General features: G+C 42.4%; 1 protein-coding gene across 3 annotated transcripts in view; it reads left to right on the top strand.

Moving 5' to 3' along the window:
- Positions 1–12,364, top strand: part of LOC138526208 (osteoclast-associated immunoglobulin-like receptor) — a 213,748-nt gene extending 201,384 nt beyond the window's left edge. For all 3 annotated transcript variants that reach the window (XM_069636690.1, XM_069636674.1, XM_069636682.1), the window contains one exon: positions 8,979–12,364. In XM_069636690.1, the coding sequence (XP_069492791.1) occupies positions 8,979–9,112 (134 nt within the window). In that variant the 3' untranslated portion in view covers positions 9,113–12,364. The remainder of the gene's footprint in view (positions 1–8,978) is intronic.
- Positions 12,365–12,690: the final 326 nt, after the last annotated feature.

The following is a 12,690-nucleotide window of genomic DNA, read 5'->3' as shown; positions in this document are numbered from 1 at the left end:
AGTTTAGGCCTGGAAATGTTAGGGAATGATAGTACTTCATTGCAGTAAAAGCTGTGTTAGTGTGGGCTAGCATGTAGAGGTTAAAGTGTGGTATGATGTGAATGGAGAGTGAGAGAAGCTAGATTTAACCGATTCGAGGAATTTCAGGTTTGCTGCTGTGCTCAGGTAAGGACTTTTAGCGAAACATGTTTTGATATGTTAATTGTCTTATCTGTGTGAGAATGTTCAACATCTGTTGGGAATGTTGAAGGCTGATATTGTTAGAAGTTGTGTCAGATGTATTCTATTACTGGCATGTCTGGAGGAGTGTCTGCATCTGTACTAGGCATCTGAGTGTAGTTAGGTCGTAAGACCCACATGATGATTTGGATCCACAATGACAGTGTGGGTGCGCAATCTGCTGGCGACACCGGGCATTAAGAAGGTGTGTTTGTGTAAGTGGCTAACCGGAAGCATTTCAGCTAGCCATAGGAGAGTAGTTGATGGGAAGATCAACCTGATTAGTAAAGGGGGGTGCGCCCTCCATCCTATCGAGAGTCCCACCCCTCGTTAAAAGGGTGATATGTGAGAAGTGTGAGAGGTTTGTGTTGATGTTTAGCCACACGTGATGTTCGTTAAGGAGGAGTGTTAGTTGATGGAAGGTGTTTTCTCTCTTTGTTTGAGGGTAAGGGCATATGGCCTCCACTTGCCCTTGTTTTCTGCACTTGTCTGTGCTGCCCCATCTCTCTTCACAAGTTCTTGGTGTTGTCAGTGTGCGGCGGGGATCAGTTGTTGTGAATGAGTGATGTGTGTTTCTGTGTGTGTGTGATGGATGATTGGACTGTGTAAGGAAATGGGATGTGTTATGATGTGCTTGTGGTGTGTGGTGATATTTGGAAAGCAGGGAGATGTGTTGTATAGTGCTTGGGGATGGATGCAGGAAGCTAGTGATGTCAGAGAGATTGTTGGGTGTGACAGAGAATGTTATGGTGTGAGTGAAGGAATTCGTGTAGTAAAGGTTCTAGTGTCAGGAAGTTGAAGAGCCCCTTCTGGGTGATGGGAGCCAGTGGTTCTCACTAGTCCTCTTAATGTAACTTACTGTGACTGAAATAAATTAACTTGCTGGAACCTACCTGTTGTGCCTGAGGATCCTGCTTTACTTCAGTTATTTTCCGAAACTCCATAGACAATTTGTCTTAACCTTAACTATGTTATGTGCTAACATGATATCATTGTAGATAGATAGAAAGATAGATTCATACATACATAGATACAAAGATAGATAGAATGCTTCTGTTTATGTATACAATTAGCCCACAAACTTTCTCATGAACCCAAACAACAATGTTCACAGGTAATTGAACCACACATGGGAAAGCAATATATCCCTGCACAGATTACTCATATTTGAGCAAGAGAGGAGAGACCCACTTTGCACTCAGGAACCGCTGTCAAGTATACAAAATAGAGGCAATTGATACTCTTGGGGAAAACAATATCATCAGATCATCAAAATATATGTAACAGGAACCTGAATTAATCAGTATTTATCACTAACGCACTGTTTAGACACAGACTGCTGGACGCAAAGCAAGTCAATAAATAGCTGCCATGTTTTTATTGAGATAAAATGAAACAATATATATAAAACAATCAACAAATATTCAGATTTCACAGTTTGGGGCTGGATATACCAAGCTTTGTATCAAATGCATACGGATTACACCAATATATGAAATTTAAAACCCACCACCAGGTACAAAGAGTCCTCTGTTTAAAGAGTCAGGCCTTTCAACATTCAGGCTTTCGTAGGATTTGGCGTAGGGATTGCTGACTTTGAAAACCAACTGGTTTTGGCTTTGCTTCTGCAATCTCAGCAGAGAATCCACGCTGACCAGCAGTGATATTGACCGCGTCTTGTGTACTTCATTTAAACAACCACTATGACACGCAACTTATAGACAGACGGTCTCAGGAGCCTTTACAGATCAATGGTTAATTGCAAAGATTATGCACGTGTACTATTACACAAACAACCCTGATGAAGGCGGCCTTATACAATGGGCAAAGCCAAAACTAGTTGTTTTCCAATGTCGCCAAATCCTAGGAAAGCCTGAATGTTGACAGGCCTGACTCTTTGAACAGTCCTATTCTCTATAAAGGCCTGATTATCCAATAGGCTCTCTTACATGCATTTGCACATGGTGGTGTTTTTTTAAAATTTCACATATTGGTGTAATCCATAAATATTTGATACAAAGCTTAGGCTATCCAGTCCCAAACCGTGAAATCGAAATATTTCTTGAGTGTTTTATATATATATTTCTCATTTTTTTCTTATTAAAAACATGGCAGCAGTTTGACATGCTTTGCGTCCAGCAGTCTGTGTATAAACAGTGCATTAGTGATATATGCTGATTCATTCATGTTCCTGTTACATATATTTTGATGATCTGATGATATTGTTTTCTGCAAGAGTATCAATTCCATGTATTACAGATGACTCATACCTGCAAAGGTGCAAAGGTCATACCAGGGGTATGTGGAGGAGAAGACATTTGTAACCCCAGATGATTAATGATACACACAGAAAGGTTTCCTGCTAGGTTGTGCTTTTGGAAGGCTAGTGAATAGTTATTGTCTCACATGTCATTGAATTAACTCTGCCCCAGTCCTAATGGACATCAGAGGTACGGGTCTGTTAGTGAACATCCCAATGTACACATAAATCATCTTACCTGTTCATGCAGCTATTTCACCTAAGTGGATCTGGTGCCAGAAAAGGGCAAAACAACTAATAAAACATTCAGTGTACTTCAAAACATGCAGTTTGCTGCGATCAGTGGGACTCTAAAACTATCTGCTGGCGCGAAACTCAAAGGTTCAAATGCATCCCTAAAAAAATAAAACAATATCATACTTTCCCACATTTCAGAGCTGTGATCGGATTTGTGGAGGGAGCTGCGTTGGGAAGAATTCCTTTAACAATAGTTGCAGCGCATTGGAGAAATGAGATTGGTAGCAAAAAAGTAGATATATCGCACATATTTCCAAAACGAAGGAGGCCCAGACAGAAAAAGCTGCCGATGGAAAAATGTGGTTTAGTTCATGTTTCCAAACATCAGCAGCATTTACCAAAGGCAGAAAAACAATACATATCTGAGCTTAAATCAGAAGAAGACAATGACCATCATTCATGTAGCCTGCCGGACACACCTTGCACAGTGACAAAAAACTGATGTCTTCTGCTCTGAAGAAACTACTACTTGACTATTTGGGTAACAAAGATACAATGAGCTGCAGGTAACACAGTGGAGGTTGCAGTGTGGCGAAGGGGTACTGATATGTGCCTAGTGACCAGTCTCACTATATGAAACTGTCTTTTTCACTCAACAGTAAGTTAATTTTGAGCTGTATACATTTTCATCGTAAGAGTATTTATTTGGTTTCAGACAGGATAGCCATGTTTTCCAACTGTGCAAAATAAAATTCAAGCTATAAAATGTTGTTTACATTTATTCTTATCAGAAAATACATTTGAGTACCTGTTTTGCTTTCACAAAGTGTGCATATATTTCTGTTTTCTGCCCAGTATACTGAATGAAAACTTTAGACAGTAGGGCAATTACTCACACAAACACTCAGCTCGGTGGTAAAAATGTCTCTTTACGGGCTCTTTATTCATGAAAGCATACATGAATAAATAAATGCAACAAGAATAATAAGTAAAGAAATTAATGAAAAAAGTCTAAATAAATTACATCACTGTTGACTCAGCCGCAAGGCACACCCTCATCTCACCAGGAGTCACTGAAAAGTTCCCACACCTTCAGGAAGAGAGATCTTGGCATCAACTGGCCTGGAGCAATGCATCCTACCTCCAAGTGAAGCTTTATCCCTGGCGGCTTTGGTGCCCCTTGTTTTAAGCCCTCAGCAAATGTTGGGTGGCACCTTCTAGAATCTTCTGGCTCTCAGAGTTTCCACTCATTGGCAGCTCTCATGGGCCCCTGGCCGGAGTGACCCACGATAACCTCAAGGAGCAGAACTCTTCCCTTTCTCAAGGAAGCACAAAACAACTCTATAACTCATCTAAAGCTATGACAACATCCATGGTAATGCTATCAGGTAACAGCCGGCACCTACCTATCCTAGACCCTTTGTACACCGTGTCCTTGGATGAGCAGTGCAAACTAACATAAGCAATGGATAACGTTGAAAAACATGTTTAACAGTGGAATAGTACAATGCTAAAAATATGTTTATCCACTGAATAGTTCACACCAAGTGCCGATTCCACTGAGGCCTGGAGCAAATGTCCATTATGGCTCTGAATGCACCAGAATGCACTGCGCACCAGCGCCATGTTTTAGTCGAAAGCATTACAGTACCGGATATATCCAAACTGTATAATGTCACATGAGGATTTAAATATTTAGAAAGCATTTCTGCTATATAGTGTATTATTTTCAACATAAATCATTTTTGTTTTTCACAGGAAAACATAAATATCTCAGAATGTGAAATAATGTTCTCAGTTGTTATGTCTTTATACAACACAAAGGTATTGCCAGTTTGTGATATAACTATTCCACCATGCAGTGGCTGTCTTTCCTTATATGTTATACACATTTCACCTTGCTATATATGGCATTTCTTAAAAGACATACCTGACTCATTATACTAAAATATGCGTTTTAGTATATGCTTTTATTGCAAATATGTGATGGAACTTCAGAATTACCCAGGTGGCCTGTCATATTAATGAGTTACTTTGACATATGTAAAAAACACATAAAGACATTGATTACATTAGCAACTATACATTGCATTGTTTTGTAAATTGTTAAATTTTGTTGGGCATTTATAGGGGTTTCTATTATACAGAAGAGGCTTTTCAAAGGTTTCCAGGCAGTTAAAAACAACATGTATGTCTTCAGACGTGCAGTTTAAGATGGAGCGTATATTATGGAGCTAAGCACCCATTCCAAGGGCTGGAACACGTTTTAACGACCCAGGGCCCAAGCGAAGTGAGGATATTTAATTATCGCCTTGGGACGCTAACACCCGTTCCAGCCCTTGGAATGGGTGCTTAACGCTATTAGCACCCCGGGTTCCAATCTGGAAACCAGGGGTGGTAAGAACATTGTATTTTCATTCAACAAACGGGAAGCGCATGGGGTCCCATTCATTGAATGAAAATTCTGTCTAAAGATGGGCACCATGTATATGGAAGACAGGGCTCCATACGAAGCCCCTCTTCCATTTCCATGGCGGCCACAGAGCGTCGACAGCTGGGCCGCCGCTGCTGATGAAAAGTGATAAGTGGGGCAGGTGGTGTAGGGAACCGGAAAAACAAAAATATAAGGGAGGTTGATAGGAAGATGGTGCTGTGGGGTGGGGAAAGCAGCCTCCAGGTTCCATGGAGCATGGGCTGAGATTGGCAGTGTCAGCCTGCAATCCAAGGAACTTGAATAGCTGCCCCCGACCACCGCCACCCCAGGTGCTAATATGGATTTAAGTTAGACATGAGATCAAACCTACTTAAGGCCATTTCATGAATATTGATCTGTAGGGATAACATGCTCTGAAAGTTCACAGCCATCGACTTCCTTTGTCTCCAAATGAAACAAACGTAATGTTAACATAACATAACATCCATGTAGCCTTTGTTGTGCAGATCCTCGAACACATGGTTTGTGCCTTAACAAAGGTTGGCAGCTCATGTTTAAATGTATTGTTTCTCATGAAACAAAATACAACCCATTTCCAAGTGTAAACACTGAAAATAAATAGGTCCTAATTTTTAAGTAAAAAAAATGGGTAAAAGCTTTGCGTACGTCTTCAATGCATTTTGTTTACTTTACAGCTAATTTTCCTTGATTTGTATGGTGGAGGGTGTTAGGGAGAATTCTCTGTTTAGGCTGAATTTCCTAACCTAGTAAGTCCCCCAGCAGCTTTGCTGGATTTCGGGAGTTTGTTTTTTTCCATCCTGCCAAGAGTGAGACTCTTTTCTCCCACTCTTGGACATGAATGTGGTTAATTCCTTTGGATGTCAATGTGTTCTATGGGCTATGGGGTCTTTTACTCCATAGGGTCTCATGTGTTTTGCTATGTGTGTTACACCGCACCCTCCATGCCGTAACACTGGGGTGTCCTAGAGGATCCCCACCATAGACTCCATACCCTGGGACGGACTACTGTCTCCCAGGGCATGTAAAGTCACCATTGGCTTTACTAGACCTAAATTTACTAACAGAACTAGTACAAACCCCTATTGTGGACGTACTGGTAGGGGTAATTTGATTACCCCTGCGTCTGTTGTTCGAGGGGGCACTGTCCCGTCCCCCCACTTCAAGTTTTGGCTGGTGGCAGTGGAAACTACTTGTTACATTCGCCCCCGAATATAATTCTATGGGATTCTTCCCATTGTTGGAGGCTAATACTTTTTCCCGTTAGTCTCTAACATACCGCCGGTTTATTTGTCTTAAGTAAATCTACTGGTTGGTATTTTCTGCCAGAACTCGTTTTTTAAAATGGCGTCTGTGTTCGCCTCTGTAACTCCGAACCAAAGGTTGAGCCCTTTGTTCCACTTTTGGCAGGCTTAGGCACAGAAGCCCTCCAAAGTGGTGCAATTCTTTCTGGGCACCACAGGGGTTGTGGGAGGGGGTTTAGGCACCCTGGACTGAGTTGCCTTGCCAAGTAAAGTCGCACTCTGGTGTGATTGGCCCAAGTGGTGAGCCACCCCGCTCACCACTTAGCGTGTTTTGATTGACAGGTAGGCTGAATGAATGGGGGTTTTCTGCATAAAAGCAGGGCTTTTGGGACTGGATCTTCAGAAGTCGCCACAGGACCTAAGAATCCAACGAGGGTAAAGCTGAGCCAAACTGCAATGGCGACACCTGCGGTGGAGCCCTGCTGAACCGTCTCACCACTTCCCAACGACAGAGGAGATCTTCCGGCTGGAGAGTCTTCTTCCCCTGACTGGTGGGAACAACCAGTCCCTTTGCTTTTTCTTCGCTTCCAGGGCGTAGTGGTCGAATTGCCCGTGCTGAGCACCCCGGCAACCGGATAGCCACTAGCCCGTACCGTGACCGAAAGGTGGTGCCTTGTGACGGAGCACTCTGTGACTGGTCTCTTCCCTGGTGGTGCAACGATCTTCAACTTTCCTTCGATGACGAGATCATCTCATCTCTTGGCAAAGCCCCGACTTGCATCCACCACCAGGAACAACTGCCCCCGCCGGAGCTGTCTCTGCACTTACAAGGTACTGTGTCCGCCTGGCTTCCCTTGTGACGGTTAGCGTGGGGTGTCTTAAATCCCTACCTTTCCCTTGGGTCGCCGCCAGACCTTCTTAACTTTTTGTTCTAAACTGGTCCAACCTTTCTGTGACAATTTGCTACAAAGACTCGAAGTGCATTTCCACTGTGATACTTTTTGGGACATATCGCCTTGCCTCTCTCGGAGTGGGCCTGGCCTCTGAACTTTGTGATCCACAGTAGACCCTGCCTTACTTGCCTTGCATTTGCTTCGTAAAAGTGTTGGTACCGAGTTGGTTTCATACCCTGCCTTTTCTCTCCCGTTCTAACAAATATTAGAGTGCCCTCTAGGTTAAAGCATTCCCCTCTGTCTGCAAATAAGTGGTGCCATTGAACCTAGACTTGTCGAAATATTATTATGGGATTGATATACTTATAGTAACTGTAATTGAAGTTGTTTGCCGTATTAGTGCCAGTGTGTTTTTCATAGATGTGTTTTTAAAATAAATAATTATATATCTTTACACCCAAGCTCTGTTCCGTGTCTGCTTGTTCTACTGTGTAAATTGCCCTATTTTGTATACTCCACATACTGCCTAACTCTTCTTGAGGGAAGTCTGACTGCTCAGCCACAGCTACCAAGTGAATCTGTGTGGTACAGACTGCTACCAAGTGGGTTTACTCCCAAACACCTGTAGGCCTAAATCTTTTGCAGTGGTCCCAGAGGGAACTGCACAGGTTTCCGCTTAACAGAGGGGAGAGCGGAACTTATGTTTCCCCGGCTCCCTTCCTCTCTGCCACATAAAATACTCCAGCATTTGCGCCGGCATGGATTTTCATGCCGGTGCAAATGCTGGGTATTGCTATGGAGTATTTGCACCAGGAAAAGGCAGGAGCACTCCATAGGAATCCATTGTAAATGCTGCCTGCCAGGACAAAATGGCAGGCAGTGTTTACTTCATTTGCACGGCACAGTGCAAAAGGGCAGCCTCTGGCCTTTTGCACTCCACTGTGCAAATGACAAATGTTTGGTGGGAGAGGACCGAATTACAGGAGGCTTGAAAATGGGTATCCGCAAAAATGTACGAAAAAAATAAACGAATGGTAGAATTGTTCGAATTTTGACTGTACCAAAATTACGTACAGCCGAATATTTCGAACAATTCTACCATTCGGAGCCATTATACTGAACAAGGGGAGCAGGGGTTGCAGGGGTGTCACCTGCACCCTTTTTCACTATAATGGCAGCAGGGGTTCCGTGGGTGTCCCCCGCTCCTGACTGGTTAAAGTTAGAAGAAAAATAAACAGGACCCTACATCACCGGTTCCCAACCCGTAAGTGAAGGGAAGTGGCGTTGCAGGGAGTCGGCCACACACAGCGAGGTGTGCCGCCAACAGGTAAGTAAGGGAGGCGGCAGGGGAGCGGGTTGCCAGAAATGTCAGCGGGAGAAAAAAATGAAAGTAATTTTTGTTCAAGTGACTTTCCGTATTTTCTTTCCGCTGACATTTCGCATTCAATTAATTCATGGACAACCACACGGCACTGGCATATTGAACCTCTTTACATTGAACAGGTTCAGAGCAACATTGAATAGGGACCTGCAGCTCCGGTAAGAAGCACACCCTCTCAGGCATTTGTAAGCTCTTAAGTCTACTCTGTCACTGGAGTACAAAGTGGGCGTGCTCCACTGTGTAATAATGTACTGTGAAGAAATCGTAACTCTTCTTGTACTTTTTCTGACAGATTACACGACAAGTAACATCATACAAATTGTACTGGCGGCTGTGGTGCTTCTCATTCTTCTTGTCATCCTGGTGGAGCACTGTCACAGCAGCAAAGGGAAAGGAAACTCGGCTCCAGAAAGTGGCCACGAATAACTATCCAAGGAGTCCGGCTGCAAGCCTGTTGAAATACCTTCTCTGAATCAAACTTCTCTTTTAAATGTAACAACAGCACCCTGGGAGACAAATCATTGTGCTATGTGTGTTTGCTTGTCTTGTTGTTCTTCTATCAAAAGGGGTCCTTCCTACACGTTACTGGTAGTGATTGTGTTTTCACTGCTCTGATTTTAGGGCGCAAAGGTTTTACATTATGCATTTCATTTTACATTTTAATCAGTCAGCAGCCAATTCGAAAACATGTTATTAAAATGCTCCCAATATGACTACATTTCCCATAATTCTTAGTCTATCCCCTCATTGGAGACATCCAGCATTGGCTCTTCTTCCCATTTTACAGTGTCCCAAAACTCAAGTCCAAATCCTCTTTTCTTGCCCGTGCAGACCACTGAGAGAAGTATTCAAAATCTATCATTAAATCCATTCTCCTTCTCATTTGTAGGTAGTAGGAAGTGTCACACGCTACAGCGCCCCGCCGCCTCTTCCAATGCTCTCCTTCTTTATTCGGGGCATAGATGCAGAAAGCAAGGGAAGGGCCCCTTTGGGGACAGATTGTGCCTTCTGCTGGAGATGATTTCCTGAATGGGAGTGTAAAGCTGGATTGGTGTGCTGCACTCGAAAGAAAGGTCCCCCTCTTGCTGGGATTCACGTCTGGTTTAGTTGTACATGCATCTTACAAGCCAACTGCGTGGGCAGCCTTTAGGATGTGTGGTGCACTGGGCAGCAAAAAATGCGGGGGCACAATTTGCATACCTAGTGACGTCACATTACATGGCGTCACAGAATGAGCCTTTGATACTCAATTGGATTATTTGAAGATATGTTAAAAGAAGTTGGCAGGAGTATACCAAGAGATAAATGCATTTTGTGATGTCGAGTTTATGAAAGAGCGCTGTTGGAACTACCAATGTGGTAGTAGCAAGTGTGACAGTCTTTTGGGAGTAGTGGACAGCGTGCGCTGAATCAGTTCTATAGACATCTCAGTTGACAGATAAGGCAGAGGGAGATAACATTTTTATTGTATTTATTTTATTACATTTGTTACTCGCCCAGACCCATAGGTATCACGGCGAAGTTACAGACAGCTTGAAAATGAATACATTATAAGGCATAACATTTAACAATAACATGATGTGCACTGGAGCACACACTTAGGTTGGATGGTGGAGCTGGGATTTGGGGCCACACTGAAATGTGGGCACTTAAACTCAGATCATCCCAGATGCAGCTGATCGAAATATTGCTTGCCACCGGCCTTTCTGCAACTTTGGCTCGAAAACAGCACATGACCATAGAATGGTGACCCTGTTTAGCACTTCTTTCTGCAGCGGTTTCCTGACTGCTTTTGTTGTTGCGGTGTGTACATAATGTCACATCGTCCAAACTGGCAGCATGAGTTCATGCAGAAGCTGGAGATGGGGATTTGACTCAAAAGAAATGAATCTCCAAGCAATGCTTTTTTGTGTTCATTTGTATACATGGCTGAATATAAACCTTACACAATGCAAAACATAATCAACATTCCTATTAAACATATAATCGACATTTATGAATAAATTACAAAACAACATAAACCGCAACCTAATCCTAAGTAGGCATTTCATATGACATCTCTATCATACCATTTCCCATAAAAACTCATTCCACAAGATAATTCTGCTTTAAACATCTCATGAGAGTGTAAGTCATTTTCAAGGAAGACCCTGAATGGAGCTGTGCCCAAAACACAGCACAGGGGTTGTGCACCAAATACATGAAGCACAAGAAACGTTCCGACCGCAAAGACCCGCACTCAATCATTCGTTTTTTAAATAATTATATTACAAATCACAAATCTTGTCGTCATATTTGTTTTCGACTACACATGCCTTTGTACAAAAATGGATGAGGGAAGTTTATTTCGCCCTAGCCAGAGCTGAGATTACCATAGATATCTTGGTGAAAAACCCAGACAAGGCAAAACATATGTTATACCGCCATGACTGGATCACGACCCAGACCAGATGTCTAAAATACAAGAGTCATTGCGATCAAAGTTTCTATCCCAAACATATGAAAACTATGGAATCGTATTTGGTAAAATCTCTCTCCCCATGCAAAGTGCCATCCTAAGGCTATGTTTCAACCTGTGGCCCACGCGGGTCATTCAAGCAAGACGCAAAATCATTGACATACACATGAATTTTTGTCGCTTTTGTGCGAATAGAGCCAAATCACTTGAGCACCTTATTTCCAGTTGTCCTGCATTAACAGAATTGCGATGCATTTATTTCAGAGACCATTGTTCACATTTGGGCTCTTTGGAAATGGAGCTACGATGGATTTATATTTTTGTGCTGGTAATATGTCTGTTCAGTTAGCTGCTGGGAATTTTTTGAAAGCTCTTAAATTGTACTTAAAATCTGATCAGACATGATGTTTTCAGTATGAAGTTGATGTGTTCTTTTGTATCTGAAGTGCACTGTTTACTTTTATACATGTGTGTTTATTTTGTATTGATATGGAAAAGCTGATATAATGTCAGCTAAATCAATTAAAAAAATGTAAAAAAAAGAATTATATTTTTGCAATATAAGCTAGGCGCAAATAGAATGTATCTTGCAGTAACTGCAGGTCCCAAGGACGTCAGGCCGGATACTGGGCATGGGGCAGACAGGACAAAGTGCCTCTCCTGTATGGTTTTCTTATAGCATGATCAACTATGCACAGGACCAGGGAAACAATATCTCGAGCGCCTCTGCTCATGTCCCTGGCAAATCATTCCTTCACTTGCCCTCTCCTCCTTTCCCCCATGTGTGGCTTTCAACAATGCGCTATTTAATAAAGATCACTTGAAAAGTACACACATCATAAAGTACTTTGACAAATGTATAAATACTAATAGAAGTATGTTAAGCAAAAAGAGTAGATTGTAGCGTATGTTACTGCATGTCAAATGGAACTACAAATACCGGAATGCAATTCAGCCTAAGGCTAAACATGGGCCGGCGTGTTTTGTAAATGTTCTTTCGAAACTTAACGGTTCACAATAAAAGATACTGAGCGTAATTCACAGAGCGTTTTTCAATGGGGTTTTGCTATTATAAAACGCTTCTGTGAATTAGGCCCATTGTGGGAAAAAGTATGCTGGTTGGTTTTCATTGTTTGAAAAGGTCATGCTTCATTCATGTTGTGAGTAACATGAGACATTCTACAAAAAATAAAGGCTTTTTGGGGCACATGAACATAAGAGAGACTGTTTAAAACTTTTCTTGTGATAGTTTTCTTGGAAGAAGACATTGATTTGGGTATCTGACTGGTGCTTTGTGCGCACTTCCAGAATAAAAATGCCCTTTTGCAGTTTGTATTACCGAAACATTACAGAACATCCTATCCAAAAGAATGATCACTTAAATGAACCATCACTGTCTGGGACTACTGAATATGTGAGCAGCTCCCTCTAACTGAGGGTGGAAATGGCTCCTGCTTTGACTATTCTAACGTCAAGGAAGCAAAACATGGAAGGCCCGCCAATTGACATTTGCAAAGTACATAGCTGGATACTGCGTGGAGGGAAT

Source organism: Ambystoma mexicanum, chromosome 1q (assembly GCF_040938575.1).
Source record: "Ambystoma mexicanum isolate Mex_15411 chromosome 1q, UKY_AmexF1_1, whole genome shotgun sequence".
Classification (NCBI taxonomy): Eukaryota; Metazoa; Chordata; class Amphibia; order Caudata; family Ambystomatidae; genus Ambystoma; species Ambystoma mexicanum.
This window is presented reverse-complemented; position numbering and strand designations above follow the sequence as displayed.